Source organism: Aptenodytes forsteri, unplaced genomic scaffold, assembly GCF_000699145.1.
Source record: "Aptenodytes forsteri isolate BGI_AS27 unplaced genomic scaffold, ASM69914v1 Scaffold239, whole genome shotgun sequence".
Classification (NCBI taxonomy): Eukaryota; Metazoa; Chordata; class Aves; order Sphenisciformes; family Spheniscidae; genus Aptenodytes; species Aptenodytes forsteri.
The window spans coordinates 1,551,518-1,569,734 of record NW_008794743.1 but is presented as its reverse complement, the minus strand read 5'-3'; the positions used below and the strand labels follow the sequence as shown (position 1 = coordinate 1,569,734).

At 36.8% G+C, this 18,217-nt stretch overlaps 1 protein-coding gene across 1 annotated transcript in view; it reads left to right on the top strand.

Annotated features, from left to right (window-relative positions):
• The window catches only part of HERC1 (HECT and RLD domain containing E3 ubiquitin protein ligase family member 1), an 89,887-nt gene that overhangs the window by 33,025 nt on the left and 38,645 nt on the right, over nt 1–18,217 (top strand). Inside the window, exons 25-38 of the mRNA XM_009273995.2 lie at nt 4,178–4,449; nt 4,779–4,994; nt 5,080–5,200; nt 6,169–6,406; nt 7,441–7,634; nt 9,936–10,091; nt 10,325–10,431; nt 10,673–10,783; nt 10,865–11,041; nt 11,872–12,111; nt 12,315–12,398; nt 13,495–14,015; nt 15,421–16,196; nt 17,326–17,524. Of these exons, the coding sequence (XP_009272270.1) occupies nt 4,178–4,449; nt 4,779–4,994; nt 5,080–5,200; nt 6,169–6,406; nt 7,441–7,634; nt 9,936–10,091; nt 10,325–10,431; nt 10,673–10,783; nt 10,865–11,041; nt 11,872–12,111; nt 12,315–12,398; nt 13,495–14,015; nt 15,421–16,196; nt 17,326–17,524 (3,412 nt within the window). The remainder of the gene's footprint in view (nt 1–4,177; nt 4,450–4,778; nt 4,995–5,079; nt 5,201–6,168; nt 6,407–7,440; nt 7,635–9,935; nt 10,092–10,324; nt 10,432–10,672; nt 10,784–10,864; nt 11,042–11,871; nt 12,112–12,314; nt 12,399–13,494; nt 14,016–15,420; nt 16,197–17,325; nt 17,525–18,217) is intronic.

The following is an 18,217-nucleotide window of genomic DNA, read 5'->3' as shown; positions in this document are numbered from 1 at the left end:
GTTCCTATGGTCTTGCAAATGAGTATGGAAGGAAAGCATTCTCTTTTTTACTCAATTAATGTCTTAGCCACTCAGTACAATATTTAATCTAATTGCCTTCTTCCTTCATTTATTTTATCTGTTCAGAAATATGACTGCAGTATTCCTACTTCAGCCTGAGGATCCTCTGAGTATCTTGTTCCTTGCTATTATTTAGTTATTTCTGAATTAGTAAACTTTTCCTTCCATACCTGCAGAAAAAGTATTTTTCAATACTTTTGCCATTAGGGGTGATGAGCACATTATTATTTTCCCCTCATATCTAAGCCCTTTGGGGTTTTTTTTGCTGCTTAGATTCATCTTTTTCAGTTTTGCAGATCCAGAGTGTGCCTCAAAATGTCGTACCTATCCTGTACAGTACCTATGGGATACTGTACACTGCATTGGATACTTAACAGTAAAGAATGCATATTTATCAGTGCAATCATGCACGTAGTTACAGACAGATAAATGAGAGTCCTCCAGTCTTGGGTTTTCTTACTTCACATAAATCTTAATTCGGTGAATTTCAGTGTGCTTGTGTGTTCTGTGGTACTTTACTAACGCAATTGGGCAACTCTGAAAAAAGCAGCAACTTAAATGAAATCCAAATTAAATTGAAATAATTTTGTGTACCTGCAATAATATGAGTTCTGCATTTTGAAATTGAAAGATCGTGTTTGAGTAAGGGATGTAAACATGTCTTGGTGTATGCATATAACTGTGTTAAAGGGGATATTTTTTTTTCCCTGAAAAGAAGGTGGGGAATTTAGAAGGTCTGTTATCTAGGCTATACTAATTCAGAACAAGAGTAAATTTTTTTTTCCCCAAACTTTGCTGCTTGATACATGGTTGTATTGATTGAGATGAGACTGATCATTTAAGTCTAAGTCAGAATAATATGAGGAAGAGATTTTATGAATGTGTTACCTTCTGTTTCAAATGTCTGCTTTTGTCTTCTGATTCTTGTGTGGTGTAGTGTATTTACTGCTTTTTGGCCAGTTGAGCCCCAGAAAAAAGAAGAGCTTCAAGCAAGTAACTGATGGCATGTTTATTTTTTTGTCTCTATAGCTTCCCTACATATTTTATGTTTTATGAAGTGTGTATTGCAGCTGTGCCACATTCATTTAGAAAACTCATTATTACAAGCTGGCTTATAAGGAAAAGTAAATTTTTTTTTTTTTTTTTTACTGTAAGCTTAAAGTTTATTCTTATGTGCAACTCTATTCATGTGATTGTAGAGGCTTATGGAAGTGCTAAGCTGCAATCAATTCTGTGTAATTGATATTACACAGAATCAAGCTAAGCTCTAATATACAATCATACTTTTGGTTCTTCTATTGATATTTAACATCTTCAAGGAAAAAAATTACTTTGTATACTACTTTGACTTCTGACATCTTTGTTTTTAAACTATACTTTTAGTTATAACTTCTCTTGGTTTACATTTAATCTGTCTCATAATTGTTGGACTTTTCTCCTAATTTGAAACAATTTTTAATTGTTCTGACATTTAAACGTTCTTGCATTAATACTAAAAGGATTAGCTAAGACCTCATCTTTTTCAAATATGAAATAGTTTAGGTTTTTATGAATATATGGTGGATTTTATTCATGTAAGATTTGTTGACTGTCAAAACTAAATTTTCTTCTGATGTTCTGTTAACCCTTGAAAGGTCTGCTAAAGCTTAGGATTTAAGACATTGGAATTGCTTTTTGTTTCTTTACAAATCCTTTGATTCTGTGCTGTGCTTCATAGTGACATAGCGTAGCATAGGAAGCAATGTCACTTTGGGATGCTTTAAGCTCTCCTGCTGTTTAAAGACTGCAGGGCTTAAGGAGGCTTTTGAAATAGTTGTTGCTACGTAGGCAACATTTTGTGGACTTGGTAATGGTTTAGCCGTGCTTCCTGTAGGAAATCTGAGGCTTCATTTATCCTCTCCCTTGGGCTCTGTTCACCATGCATATGCTAGGAAACTCCTTCCTATATGAAACTGAGTATTTTAGCATCCTTTTATTCTACTCTGTCCTATTTATCTTATGTTTCTCACCTGCCACCTCAGCATATAACTTAGTTTTTATTAGAGAGCTTTAAAGCAAGTATTATAAAAATTAATATTAAAATTAGGGTAAAGTGGTATCTGTCTTTACTTTTGTTTTAAATATTGTCACCAGGTATAAACTGTAAAATTGAGTAACAGGATTTCTTTAAATTCTTTCATAGTAAACATGATAAAATAGATTGTTCTCTGTAAACCAGGTAATATTGCTGTGTTATATAAACTGGTAGAAATTAGGAAATTAGATTACATTTTGAATAGTGTTTAAACTTAATCTTTGCATTATCCAAAATAAATTTGTGTGAGTATATTTTTGTCAAATACCTAATAAGACCTAAGTACTGTGATGGTTCTTTCTGAAGCCATTGAAATCTCTTTAGTAGCAAGTGTAAGGAATACCATGCAAATGCACATGAACACTATTTACAGAAAAGGAAATGGAATGTGAACAGGTTTTCATAGTCCTGACAATTTTTTTGGTAACTAAGTGGAGATTAACTACCTAATTTACAAAGGAAAAGCAAAATTTCACAGTATTTTGAATTTGTAAGTTGCGTGAAGGTGCAAATTGTGACCTGCAGGTGCAGATTGGTTGACAGGATAATAGCATTTTGCCTTTACCTCAGGAAAAGAATGGTGTAGAATGGTTGCTAGGAGAGTTGTCCTAAGTTCAAAAACTGATGTGTCTGTCTTTCCTTGTTACTATGAGCAGCTGCTTACAGAGCTGCTGCAGGTAGGCAGTGTTTAAAGGAGGTCCTGAAACTAGTATCCAGCTGTTACCATTGGAACTCAGCCTCACTGATGAAAGAAAGCTTTCAACAGATGAATTTCTATGAAATTGTGTGACTTTTTCCGGAAAATGGCTATGTTTAATAATGTTTGAGGCCGATTCCCTGCAGACAGATTTTTAAAAACTGAAGTGTTAATGTAGATTTGTACGAGTACTGTGAATGGGTTGTGATTCTCCAATATCTGTAGCTGATTGTGCACAAGAGACATTAATATTTTAAAAATCTATGTAGATTATTTAAGATAATTCAAACTAGAATTTCAAAGTGAGTTTAAACATACATTAGGTTTCCACATAGGTCTCCAGACATTACCTATCTATACAGATGGAAAGTTCTTTTGTGCAGGGTCTGCCCTCTTGTAATAGTCTTGCCCTAGTCAGCTAAAAACAATAAAATACCAACTTCTGTGTTGATATGTATATTTAACTGATGCAGATCAGTTAACTGCTGATGAAGGTATGACTTCAGTGACACTGCACTCATTTGTGCCAGGGATAGACTTTTAGCAAAACTCTTTCGGAAATGAGATCAAATACATGGCGATAAATAAGTTCCAGTGCTGCAGATTGATGACTGATGCTTGTTTGAAGTAGTACATTTATTACTGACAGTAAAGTTTCAGGTAGTGTAATGACATGCTGATGTAATAGGAAATACTTGAAAATAGACTTGTGAAATTGCCAGACGATGAAGATACAGATCTAATACATGCTGTAAATAGTATTTAATATACATGTATCTATTTATCTTGAATCATAACAAAGTAAATGCTTTTTGTTAGTCTAAAATAAAAATTTTCTGTTCCCTTTTGCAGTCATGAATTCTGTAAATATTTAATCCAAAATAACATTGTGCTTTTTCAAAATGATAAAATATATAGTGGCTTTTTTAAAACCAAAAAACACTCTTGTTTTATGGTTAGACCTTAAAATAAATATCTAAAGTGCACAATTTCTGTTGTAGCATATCTTTTCTTTACTATTTTGTCATTTAGCTGCAAAGCATTTTTATTCAGTGTTCTAGCTTAAAGCTGAGCAGTTTGAGTGGCTTCTATCTTTTTGTTTTCTCACTTGGCAGCGTGTTGCAATATTGCTTAACATAATTAAAAAAAAATACAGCTTTTCCTTTGGGGAAATTGCTGTAAATTTAAATCAAGTGTTTTGCTCTAAGTTGCTTAATGCATGGTATAATTAACACGAATATCCATTTTCCACCTGTATGAATAGCAGCAGTTCAGTCTTTACCTACTGTCAAAATATGCTACCTGGTGAATTGGAATTTATGAGACTTCATTATGTATATCTTTAGGAGCAATACACAGTCAAGTGGAACCTTTAAGTGACTCATGGGCTCGACTAAAACACAGCAGAGATTGGTTATACACTTCTTCCTACTCATTTGTTGAGTCTGATTTTGACCTCTCAAGATCCCTTGGAGTTCATACTTTGATTGAAAATGTTGTCAGCTTTGTAAGTGGAGATGTGGGAAACTCGCCAGGATTTAAGGAACCAGAGGAAAGTATGTCCACCAGTCCACAAGCGTCAGTAATTGCAATGGAGCAGCAACAGTTGAGGGCTGAGGTAAGTTTCAGTTTAACACCTTTTCTTATTCTTCATACATTATGCTCATTTTATAGATTTTTTTTAAAACATTGTCCAAATTCTGTCTATTAAGAACATTTTTCCTCTCTTTTCTGTTAAAATATCTTAACTGCACCTGGGAACTTTATGTAAAGAAACTCTAAAACGAAACTCAAAGAATTCCCTTTTTAAAAAAAAAAAAAAAAAAGCGTTGATGAGAAAACGGCTACCTCATTCATTCTCACTTATGGTTGAAGATGATCTAATTCTAATTTCTAAGGATACTTGCTACTTACTTAATACTGTCTTTTGCCTGCCTTTATTTTTAGCTTCGTCTGGAAGCACTTCATCAGATTTTAGTGCTTCTGTCAGGGATGGAGGAAAAAGGCAGTGTGCCATTAACGGGAAGTCGTCAAGTACTAGGATTTCAGTCGTCTTCATTGCTTACTTCTGTTAGACTACAATTTCTTGCTGGCTGCTTTGGTTTGGGCACTGTAGGACATGCAGGTGCCAAAGGAGAGAGTGTAAGATTGCATCACTACCAGGTATGTACTTTAATAGTTTCTGCTGTTTCAATAACTGGGTGATAAAAATGTATCAGTCCTTATAATATTTATTTGTTTGAGCCAGGATGGTATCAGAGCAGCTAAGAGAAGTATTCAAATTGAAATCCAAGTGGCTGTGCACAAAATTTACCAGCAATTATCTGCTACGTTAGAAAGAGCTCTGCAAGCTAATAAGCATCACATAGGTAAGCAAAAACCAGATTTGCAAAACATGTCCTCTAATAAACAGTACAACAGCTTATATGTTTAACAAAGTAGACTTTTGATATTAGTGAGAAGAATTCACTGGAGTATCTGTCTGACTTCTTTTCCTAAGAGAGAGAAGCTTTTTAACCTTTTTCTGTCTTAATTTTCTTCAAGTGTTAGCCCTTTTTATTTTAAGCCTTTTAAGTATTGTCAACGTTTCTATTCCACATACCACAATCTTCCACAGTCACCCATGTCTTTGGCACTTCAAAGTGATTTTTAGGTTTTTCAGGGATAAGCAGTTTTCTGAAGAGATGAAAAGTCTCCAATCTTTTTTCTTTCATTCAAGGGAACTTTCTTTAAACCCCAAACCAAAGAACAGGGCATCTTGCCTGTTTTGGAAGCCCTTTCTCCTGGCCTTCTATACCCAGATATTGCTGTGTGTTTCTATCCTTAAGGGACAGCTGGAACTCTGCAGCTCTTTGTGCCTTTGTATATACACTGACTGAGAGCTTCAGTATAGGAGAGAGTTATATAATTTAGTTTGTTGGTAGAGCCTAATGGGCATTCTTACCTGAATTGTTTTGTTGTTTCACTTACAATTAAAATGGAATTGAAAAAAATTTCTTGAGAATCAACTTGAAGTAGAAAATTAAGTATTTCATCCAGTTATCCTTACCCTAGAGAGAAGATTCTAGTTTGAGATTTAGCCTCAGAACATCCACATCACAAACTAGATCTACATGATACTCTTCCTTGGACAACCTTGACATAGAGGTTGCACTGAGTTAAAGGGGGCTACGATGGTACATCAGAAAGACTACCTCGAAGTGTCTGACGAAGAAGGCTAACTCTTTACTTGATAATTGAATTCATTAAATTTTATTTAAAAAATAATCTGCAGTTCTTCTTAGTATTCTTACTCTAAACAGCTTATTAATTAAAAATAACTTTATTTTAATCTTAGAAGCACAACAGCGTCTTCTGTTGGTAACAGTCTTTGCTCTAAGTGTACACTATCAGCCTGTTGATGTCTCCTTGGCCATTTCCACTGGTCTGCTAAATGTGCTATCACAGTTGTGTGGCACAGACACCATGTTAGGACAACCACTGCAGCTGCTGCCCAAAACTGGTATTTCTCAGCTCAGCACAGCTTTGAAAGTAGCCAGTACAAGACTACTTCAGATCCTTGCTATCACCACAGGGTAAGTACGGAATGCTCCCTTGCTTTCAGAAAACTTAATCTTTAAGCTTTTCAGCACCCTTTAAAAATAACTTTTCTTTTGTGTGAGTTTTCTTTAGGACAATAAATGTTATTCAGAAGCATGTAAGTGAAGGGGGGAAAAAAGAGTAGTCACATCATTCATCAGAAAGATGCACATAAGACTGATAAATGTTTTTAAATTGTAAGTGAGGAGTTTGGACCAGAATAGTTAGAACCTTATCATCTGTAAACATTGCATTCTGGTATTCCCCATTTTTCTAGTTTGGCTTTGTATCTAGATCTGTTCAGTTGATATCATGAGGCTTTCTGTTGTGTAAAAGTCATTTGTGTAAAAGTGATACCAATAATGTGGTAGGAGTTCTTCAGAGCAGTGCGTTGTGCTTTTTTTCAGAATATAAAGTAATTTTCTGAGGAATACTGGCCTCTGCTAGGCCAGGGAACAGCATCTAAAATCCTTTCAACACTTAAATATTTAGTTTAACTCAGTAAAGAAAAAAACAGTGGAGAAAGTATTTTCTATTTAGAGTAAGGGTATTATTTAATGTTCAGTACATGCATCTTCATTTCAGTGTTCATACAACACATCGCATTTACCTGCCAGATCTGTTGTGTAAAAAAACCCCAATAACCCCACACCAAAAAAAAACCCCACAAAAAACCAAAAAACCAAACCAACCCACAAAAACAACACCCCATCTTTGGAAGTTGCAATGGGATTATGTTTAATTGACTAAGTTGTTCTTTTTCCCCTAGGAAGTACTGAAAACGTATCCTTGATTCCAAAGATTGGACAGTTCTAAAGTGTCTTAAAAATAGGGTTCAAATAAGAATAATCTGCCAACATATGGTGGAGGATGAGGAAAAGTAACCTGCTGCAATAGAATGAATTAGAATTAGTGCTGTGTTAGGCCCAGTTGTCACTTGCACTGAGTTTATAGTTGTGTCTTTATGTTATTGTTCCTTGGATCAGCTCTCAAATACTCTTACATTTACTTTTTTTGTGTGTGTGTGTAGAACCTATGCTGACAAACTAAGCCCAAAGGTGGTCCAGTCTTTGCTCGATTTATTATGCAGTCAGCTGAAGAACCTGTTATCACAAGCTGGTGTGATGCTTATGGCTTCCTTTGGAGAAGGGGAAGGTGAGGAAGATGAAGTAGAATCAAAAAAGGCAGATTCAAATGGGGATAATGAGAAGAGAGACTTCAGAGGTAATTATGTTGCATCATTTCTGTTACAATTTTGGAATACCAGAAAACATAATAAAAGAAACCACTGAATGCTGAAGCCCTCACCCACTCTACTGTATTGATTATTGTTGGGTCATTCTTAACTCTGTAAATTAGATTAAATAAAGTAATCAAATAGTTTTGTGCTCAGTTCAGATTTGTATGGACTTGATACATAAATCAGTTTAAAGGTAGGAGCAGGTTGAGAATAAGAATTACTTGATCTGGTTTGGAATTAGGAGGAGAATACTGTTTTCCTTGAAAAATGAGTTATTGGTAGTAGTGTTTTCCATAAATGCAGTCGTAGGAATTTAATTATCTAAGTTTCAAACTGCAAATAAATATAGCTTAATTCAGGAAATTGTTGCATTTGCTTTGTCTTACGCAGTTTTGCAGTCTGAGTGGATGGGAAGAGGTTGACCCTACCCTGTCATATTAAAAAATCTGCAACAAAAGATTTTTCTGAAATATTAATATCTTCACATCGTTTGCAGTCCTTTAATGAGCATTTTGAATTTCTGTGGAAGGTGTGTGTTTGAAGAAATTTTTAACTGTAGCTTGGTTTCAGGTGTACGTATGTTTTTGGTTGTGCTTATAAACAGTGCAATGACTGATGAATTCATAAGCTAATTAACTAATTAGAAATTAGCATATAAGGTTGTCTCTTTCCACAAACATTTTCTTGTTAAAACTGCCTTGGAATACGTATCAGGGGTGTAAGGAAGTATAGTGTTTTGCATCAAAAATCCCCATAAAACAAAAACATACTTAGAAACCAATGGTTACATTTTATATTACAGGGACATTTATAAATAATCACATGTATTGGATTTATGTGGCAAGGTTTTGGTAGTGGGAGGGGGCTGCAGGGCTGGCTTCTGTGAGAAGAAATCAGGAGCTTGCCCCCATGTCAGACAGAACCAGTTTCAGCCAGCTCCGAAACAGACCCTCTGCTGCCCAAAGCTGAACCAGTCAGCAACGCTGGTGGTGCCTCTGTGATAACATATTTAAGAAAGGGTAAAAAATGCTGCACAGCAGCTGTGTGAGAGAGGAGTGGGAAAAATGTGAGAGAAAACAACTTTGCAGACACCAAGGTCGGTGAAGAAGGAAGGGGACGAGGAGGAGGTGCTTCAGGCGATGGAGCAGGGATTCCCCTGCAGCCAGTGGAGAAGTCCATGATGAAGCGGGTTGTCCATCTGCAGCCCATGGAGGACCCCTGCCGGAGCAGGTGGATATGCCTTGAAGGAAGCTGCAGCCTGAGGAGAGCCCACGCAGGAGCATGATTCTGGCAGAAACTGGCTTGTGGGGGACACACGCTGGAGCAGTCTGTTCCTGAAGGACTGTATCGTGTGGAAAAGGATCCACAGTGGAGCAGTTCTTGACATGGGAAGGACCCATTATGGAGCAGGAGTAGTAGAGATGAAGTGTTGTGAAGTGACCGCAACCCCCTCACATTCCCCATCCCCCTGCTCCGCTCAGGGGTGGGGAGGTAGAAGAGTTAGGTGTGAAGTCGATCCTGGGAAGAAGGGGTGGGTGGGGGAAGGTATTTTAATTTTGTCTTTGTTTCTCACTATCCTACTCGAATATTTTTCATTGGCAATAAATTAAATTCATCTTCCCCGAGCTGAGTCTGTTTTGCCCATGATGGTAATTGGTGGGTGATCTCAGTGCCCTTATCTTGACCCACGAGCTTTTCCTCTTATTTTCTCCCCCTGTCTTGCTGAGGAGCAGAAGTGAGAGAGCAGCCATCATGTAATAACTGATCATTGTATTTTTACTTACAGAACAGTTTGTTGCCAGTAACAAGGACTGCTAATATTTTTCTGTCATCTTCCATTCAAGTCCATGATAGACTTCAAATGATTACTTCTGTCTCAGAGTTGCTTGGCTACATTTTATATTAAATATATAGAGCTTGCGAATACTGAAGTGTGGTTCTGTAGCCACACTTTTGGTAAGATATATACAGTAGTTTCCTGTACAGTTGTTTATAAATCTTAACATACCAACGTACCTGTGGTCCATAATGCACTGTGTGTTATTTTGAGTAGCTGTGTTTTTCCAAATGCATGCTAGTCCACATAGTGTAGCCTAGCAGTATCAACTGGCTGTATTCTGTTCTGGATTCACTGTTCTCAAAAATGGAAACATCCAAAACTCAACTGTGAATGTCTGCCTTAATTTTTTTTTTTTTTCCTACTTTGACCTTGGCTTTAAAAATTGTTATTTGCAAATACTGTAGAAGTAAGGTTGTAAACGAAAACTTTTAATTTAACTTCCTAGTTGCCCTCCGAAAGCAACATGCAGCGGAATTGCACTTGGGAGACTTCCTTGTTTTCCTACGTAGAGTTGTGTCTTCAAAAGCAATTCAGTCAAAAATGGCATCTCCAAAGTGGACAGAAGTACTTCTCAACATTGCTTCTCAGAAGTGTTGCTCAGGTATGATCTTTTCAAAATGTACTCAATGGTTACTTGCATTTCTGTAGCGCAGTTCCTAAAAATAGGTCCTGTTAGAACATGTGTTACATAGTGAACAACTAAAGCTAACTTCAGTAGCTGTACACAAGTTACACTTTGGAAAATTGTGCGCTGGTGGCATGCAGCTGGCATCATAGGTGCGTGTCTGATGCTGAAGTCACTTTCAGATTATTAACATATTGTTCCATCTTTAGGAGTTCCCTTGGTTGGCAATTTGAGGACTAGACTTCTTGCACTTCATGTACTAGAAGCTGTATTACCTGCTTGTGAATCTGGTGTTGAAGATGATCAAATGGCTCAGGTCTTTATATTTTGTTATAAGCTTTTACACCTGTTTCTTCAAAAAGTCTCATTAAACTTTTAAATGTCTCATAGGTTTGTTCAGAATCCAAATCAGGTGAGGCTCAGTGTAGATATTTGCTTATCTAAGAGCACTAAATATTTTGACATTTATAGCCACAAAGCAAAGTAAAACAATATAATATTATTCGTTGTCCTCATCTTGGATTTAAAATGATCTGAATTGTATTCTAATACACCAGGTTGTTGAACGATTATTCTCGCTTCTGTCTGACTGCATGTGGGAGACTCCAATAGCTCAGGCTAAACATGCAATTCAAATAAAGGAAAAAGAACAAGAAATGAAGCTACAGGTAATGATGCTTTTACTTTCTCTTTTGACGGAATGCAGCCGAGTTACATTTACCACAAATATTTTGTCCTATTTCTGATAGAAGCAAGGAGAGTCTGAAGATGAAGATGAGAATCTTCCCATACAGGAAGTGTCCTTTGACCCTGAGAAAGCTCAGTGCTGCATAGTGGAGAATGGGCAGATTTTAACTCATGGGAGTGGAGGTAAAGGATATGGTTTAGCATCCACTGGAGTTACTTCTGGGTGCTATCAGTGGAAGGTAGGTTGCATAAAAGTGTATTTCTTAACTTCTCTTACTTTGTTTTGCAAATATACTACGATTTATAAACAACAGCTACCTATGTTTTTTCCTTTATGACAATGTTCTTGAGTAAATGACATTTTGGCAGTGTTAGGTTTACAGTTGGACTTGATGATCTTAAGGGTCTTTTCCAACCTAAATGATTCTATGATTCCATTATTTCCAATCCAAAGCGAAGAGTTTGTGGTTGCTTTTGAGCACTGCCATTTGGATATTACAGTACACAGATTGGAGACTGTGAATATGTGTTGCGTATTTGTAGAGGTGATGGTACTTGTCCCTAAGATCCATAGTCAGCAGTGATTTTTTTAGGAATATAGATACATCCACAGTTGTATCCTTGTTAGTACCATCTTTGAGCATAACACTTTTACTTCTTTTTTTTACTTGAATCTGTGTAAATCACTCACTGTGAACATGAGGAGTAAAGCTTATTTATTTCTGTAATATTATTTTTAACACTCGAAACCCAACTTCTGGGTGTAAACGTTTTGAGTCTGGAGAAAAACACAACTTCTTTGTGTATTTACATACAGTTTTCTTAATTTCTAGTAGGTTAAGTTTAAATGACTTGTTAATGACTGACCTTAGACACCAAGATGTCGTTTTAGAGGTAGAGCGTGATTTTAGCTTATTAGCTTATTATTTTTTATTTATTAAAAGCTTCTGAGTAAAACAGTTAAAAGTGTGCATAAATATGTGTAAGGTAAATTTTCATAGCTTTATTGTGTTAAAATGCATATTCTCAACTTTTTTACCTGTTTGTTTTGTTTTGTTTTGCCTGCTAGTTCTACATTGTGAAGGAGAATCGAGGCAATGAAGGCACGTGCGTAGGAGTTTCTCGCTGGCCAGTACATGATTTTAACCATCGCACTACCTCAGATATGTGGCTATATAGAGCCTATAGTGGTAACCTTTATCACAATGGAGAACAAACTTTGACTCTGTCCAGCTTTACCCAAGGAGATTTCATCACATGCGTATTAGATATGGAAGCAAGAACTATTTCCTTTGGTAAAAATGGAGAGGTATTTAACATTAATTGCTTTTTTGGTGTTTTTTGCAACAGTAATTTGGCATGGATATTTTATATAAAGATAAGCATGACAGTTAAGACACGTGACAGTTTCAGTACTTACAAGGATTGTAATACAGGTATGACTGTCACGTTTCATGTTTTTGTTTGTTAAGTTGTTCTAAGTTTGGGGGTTTTGTTTTGTTTTTTAATTAGGAGCCAAAACTAGCTTTTGAAGATGTGGATGCAGCAGAGTTATACCCTTGTGTTATGTTCTATAGCAGTAATCCAGGAGAAAAGGTAACTTAAATGTTCATCTGCATAGGTGTACTGGTTTTGGCTGGGATAAAGTCAATGTTCTTCATAACAGCCCGTATGGTGCTATGTTTTGGATTTATGACCAAAACAGTGTTGATAATGCACGGTGTTTTAGTTATTGCTGAACAGTGTTTACACAGCATCAAGGCTTTCTTGGTTTCTTGCTCTGTCCCTCCCAGCAAGTACATTGGGGGTAGGCAAGAGGCTGGGAGGGAGTGCAGCTGGTCAGCTCACTTAATGTGACCAAAGGAATATTCCATACGATGTAACATCATGCGGAGCAATAAAACTGCAGGGAAGTTTGCCAGGGGTTTCTGTTGCTCGGAGACTGGGCATCAGTCAGCTGGTGGTGAGCGATTGCATTTTGCATCGCTTGTTTTTCTTTGTTTTGTTTTATTTTGGGTTTTTTTTCCCTCTTTTATTTATGAAACTTCTTTATCTTTTCTCACTTTTGCCCTTCTGATTCTCTTCCCCATTCTGCTGGGGAGAGTGATCAAGTGGCTGTGTGGGGCTTAGCTGCCTTACCGGGGTTAACCCTCAACAATAGGTCATAAGTTTATCCATTCCCTTCTGTTCTCCTCTGTGTCAATGTTATGGATGTTGTTTTTTTGGGGGGAGTGGGGGTGGTAGCTAACAAGTGCTGAGAATGTCACTGGTTATTCATTTTGATTTATGACATATATAGCACTACATTACTTGCACACTAGCTAGACTTTTCATAAATTCCTATATTGCGCAAGCTATTGTAAATTTAAAATGTTTTATTATTTAGAATTGATTTACAGACTTAATGTTTTACATACAAAATTGCATTCCCCAGAAACAAGGGAGAACGTAGTATTAGGAATTCCAGGTGGTCTTATGTGAGAAACCATGAACTGTTGTAATTTCAGCATCCTTGAGTTTGAAGGGATGCAGGTTTTGATCAGTGTTAAGGTGGATTTCCTAGGGAGCCCAAGCAAAAAAAGACAACGCTAGTAATTTTTTCTATTCAGCAGGAGACTCCTGTATTTATGAAATAAGCTTCCTCAGGTATGTTGAGAAGATAACTTTTAAACTGTTCTCTTTAAACACTTAGGTGAAAATCTGTGATATGCAGATGCGTGGTACACCAAGAGATTTGCTACCTGGTGACCCCATCTGTAGTCCTGTTGCTGCAGTGCTGGCAGAAGCCACTATCCAACTCATTCGTATCCTTCATCGCACAGACCGTTGGACACACTGCATCAATAAAAAAATGATGGAAAGACTGAATAAAATCAAAACATGTCTTAAAGAAGCAGGCCAAAAGCTGAAGAAAAGTCGCTCAATTCAAAGTCGAGAAGAGAATGAGGTGAGAGAGGAGAAAGAAAATAAAGAGGAGGAGAAAAGCAAACATAGTAGGCATGGTCTGGCTGACCTTTCAGAACTACAGCTGAAGATGCTCTGTGTGGAAGTGTGGCCTGTTCTAGCAGTAATTGGTGGAGTTGATGCTGGTCTTAGAGTTGGAGGTCGATGTGTACACAAGCAAACTGGACGTCATGCCACCTTGCTTGGAGTAGTGAAGGAAGGCAGTACATCTGCCAAGGTCCAATGGGATGAAGCAGAGATTACTATCAGGTATGCTCATTTCCTACACTTTTCACAATCTAGTGGTGTTTTGTGCTTGGAAATCTTCAGAAGTAACATACATTTTACATTAGAGTCATGCTGATCAATTATTTTAAGCTTAGACTTCAAAATTTGGCTTTTTAAAACAAACAAATATTATGAGTTAAATTTTTATGCTATCTACTAATAAAATGCCTTGTATATCAAAAATAAATTTGATAGTTTTGAATTGATGAGCATCATTAGACTTCTTAGACTTCGCCTCTAGGTTTCAGAGTTGGGATGTGACCAGCTTGCCGGTTTTCCTAGATTTTAAATGAGCAATTTGTTTTAGAATTGGTATGTATTGGCTAACTAAAACATTATTGCTGTCTTAATTTACTACAGCTTCTTGGTTATGTCTGCAAAGAACACTGATTTTTACTGGGGGTTAGTGCACACGTTTGTTCTAAATGGTGAACCTGGTTCTGAAGAGAGACCTGATTCGGTTTATCAGAGTTGAGAACGGGTGTTTGCTGCATTGTCATTCCCTTCTTAGGGGACTGGCAATTGCTCTGTAGGGCTTGAGGAGTGGTTAAGGTCAGGAGGTGGGAGGATTCTCTCTTCTTAATGGTGGGTTGGATGACAGTGTTCAAATTAATGCTGCCTCAAAGTAGTGTTTGTTCATTCTCTGACCTGCCTTAGAGAGCTAAAGGAATGCCCCTGTATTAGATGTTAACACTCTGGAGTTGTTGTTCTGCAGAGGATGGTGAGAACTGGGGAGGAGGCTGGAAGGAGATATTCCTTTTTCCACCTATCTTGCAGACATGCCTTCAAAGGGAAGGCGCTTGGAAGGAAACTGAAATGAAGCTAGTGGCTTCTCTGGGCTCTCTGATGCTCTTGCAGGAATTGCCTGTGTTTTTGTGTGGAAAAGATTTGATTCACTAAATTCCTTAAACTCCTGGCTATAGTTGAACTGTAATCTTCTGGAGAAATTGAGCAGTAAACCCTTAATGTGAAAAAAATTTAGGAGTGTTTTCTTTCTAAACTTTTATACCTATTCACAAATTCAGCTCAAGTATGATGATAAAATTTGGCTTACGGTAGTTTTTCTTGGTAGAATTCTGTTACATATTTCTAAATAATATAGCAGAAACCTCTGTCAGCACAGAATTGATAGCTTCTATGATGCTTCTGGGTTTTAATGCATGTTGTTGAAAACCTGTGCATGCTTTGTTGCCTTTGCTCTGATACCATATCTCCCCATTTTCTGATCATAACCTCATTTTCCCCTGTTTACATTTAATTTTTAGAATTGGTTTGTTTATTTTATTAAATATATTTTACATCTTACTTTGCCTACATTATTTCCTGTACTTTCCTCCTGTCTCTCCCTCACTTGCTTTTTCCTGTGTCATTCTGATCTTTATTAAAGCTTCCCAACTTTTTGGTCGCCTAGTGATACTCCATTGTATAATCTGGAGCCCTGCGAACCACTGCCTTTTGATGTTGCAAGATTTCGTGGGCTGACAGCTACTGTGTTGCTGGACCTTACCTATCTGACTGGTATTCATGAAGATATGGGAAAGCAAAGCACCAAGAGACATGAGAAAAAACACAGACATGAATCTGAAGATAAAGGGGAAATGGACCAGAAAGCGGAGGGTGATGTTGGATCAGATATACGATTAGGACAAAGTGCTGATGATAACAAAGGACATAGCACTACAAGCTCTAAGTCAGAAAATGAAATTGCTTCCTTTTCTTTAGAACCATCAACACTAGGTATGGAATCCCAACACCAACCTGCTGAAGGAAGAAAAAAGAATCATGAACATACTCCAAGAAGTCATGATATAGTGCAGTCAGAAATCAGAGCAGTACAGCTATCTTATCTTTATCTTGGTGCCATGAAGTCACTTAGTGTTCTTCTTAGTTGTAGTAAATATGCTGAACTACTGTTAATACCAAAAGTCCTGGCAGAAAATGGTCACAACTCTGATTGTGCTAGTTCTCCAGTTGTTCATGAAGATGTTGAAATGCGTGCTGCCTTGCAGTTCCTGATGCGACACATGGTGAAACGGGCAGTCATGCGTTCACCGATTAAAAGAGCTCTAGGACTGGCAGATTTGGAACGAGCACAAGCCATGATCTACAAATTAGTGGTTCATGGGCTGCTGGAGGATCAGTTTGGTGGCAGACTTAAACAAGGTACGTTTTCAAAATTATGGAAGTAGAGTGCCAAATTTTTTTTTATTTCTATTGAAATTAATAGTAACAATGATAATAGAAGTAATGTAATCTTGTAATTTTGTAGTGGTTATACTTCAAAGGAATCTTAATTGGACAGAGAAATTTTACAAAGATGTTTTACTGTTTTATAGATATAATACTGACTTTTTTGCCTTTTCCCCAATTCCTTATTTTAATAAAAAGTGAATGCATATCAGTCAGTCAGAAATATGTTTCCAATTTGTCTTTAATACTTTTTAAAAACGAGCAGTTCTGTATATACTTGTCTAGAAGTATATATCATATAGTAAATATCATAAAGTTCACTGTTGTTAAATGTGATTGTATGCAGCCATGTTAACAGATGATGTCGAGCATCTGTATGTTCAGGGTGTAAGTAACCTGTGTTTCTGTCTGTGAAAATCTCTACATCAGTTGTGGGGTTTTGGTTTTGGGGTTTTGTTTTCTGAGGTTTTTTTCTGATATACTTAGCACTGCACTAACAGAAGCTGAAGAGAAAATGTGTATCATTCCTTTTCTTAAAAATACGTGTATTACAGTCTGCATCTTGAGGGAAACCATTTAAATCAGTTTAAACAAGGAAAAAAATATCTAAAATGTTAAAGCTAATTACTGCGCTGTCTGGTTCTTTACTGTCTTATGAACGACTTCTAAACCAACCAAAAAAACCATTCAAAAATCTGTTACTTACACAGCTGAGTTAAAAATAGCTTTATAGTTAACCAGCTCTATTTCCATATCTGAGACTTCTTTCCCTTTTGCCTAAGAGAATAATCCTAGCTGTTGCAATCATAAATCTAAACATCGTAAGATCTAACCAAGTAAACGGCTTCTGTTATCATCTGGAAAGACTTGTTGACTATTTACCTTGTATTGGTATGACAACAGCAAGGGCTGATAGACTGATTTCTTTACGTAAGTCCATGAGTTATTGGCAGAAGTATTTGTATGGTGTGTGTTTCTGCACACCCCTTTCTTTGGGGGAATTTTAAATAACGATAGTTATTTTTGAAAGTTTAGCCACAGCTACTATTTTGCTCTACACAATTCTGTTAATGTTCCTGTAACGTCCTTTTTTCTGTTGCAGAAGTAGATCAACAAGTAGAAGAAGGTGATCAGTCTCAGCAAGCCCAAACACCAGTTACAACCAGCCCTTCTGCTTCTAGCACGACATCTTTCATGAGCAGCTCTCTGGAGGATACTACCACTGCTACTACTCCAGTAACTGATACTGAAACAGTTCCAGCTTCAGAATCACCTGGTGTTATGCCTCTCAGTCTTCTTAGGTAAAATATCTTTATTTTCAGCATATATGATTTTGTGGGTGTAGGGAACCAGTTGTGTGGTTTATATGCAATATAAACTTCAAGACTGCAAGACAGTCTTCAGCTGTCTAAGTCTTTGAAAATGTTAATGTTTGTATTTACTGTCAAGAACTGCCTCTTGGCAGAGGACAAAGTTTAATTTGTTACTTTGCCTTGCAGGACATGTGTTACTAGAAATAAAAAGCTGTTAGGCTTTTAACATACACTGTATATATATGTAATATCTGAATTTTTCAAGACGGGAAAAAATACCTTCCTTGTGTTGTCCTTCAGTTCTGATGTTTATTTGGTATAGTTTAAATTACAATTCTCTGAAATTCTGTATTTTTAATGGATAGTTGTTGATTCTCAAACTAGAGTAGATCTTAGTTTGTAGGTAACATCCTGCAAGCTAAGACCTCGTTTCAGCCTACCCTCACATACTGAAATGGAAGTAAAATGAAGCTAGTTAATCTGCAGAGGCTATTTGTGATGTAGAAGGAAATCTGCTTTACATTGAACAGAGTCCTGTTCTAAGTTTAGTATTCTGTTGATGTATCTGACCTCTGTTCTTAGAAGTTTTGCAGATATAATTTGACAAAAGCCAGAACAATGTCCTATTACTAGGACAGTGAAAGTAAAATACTCGCCTGATTTATTGGTCAGGCTGAGTTC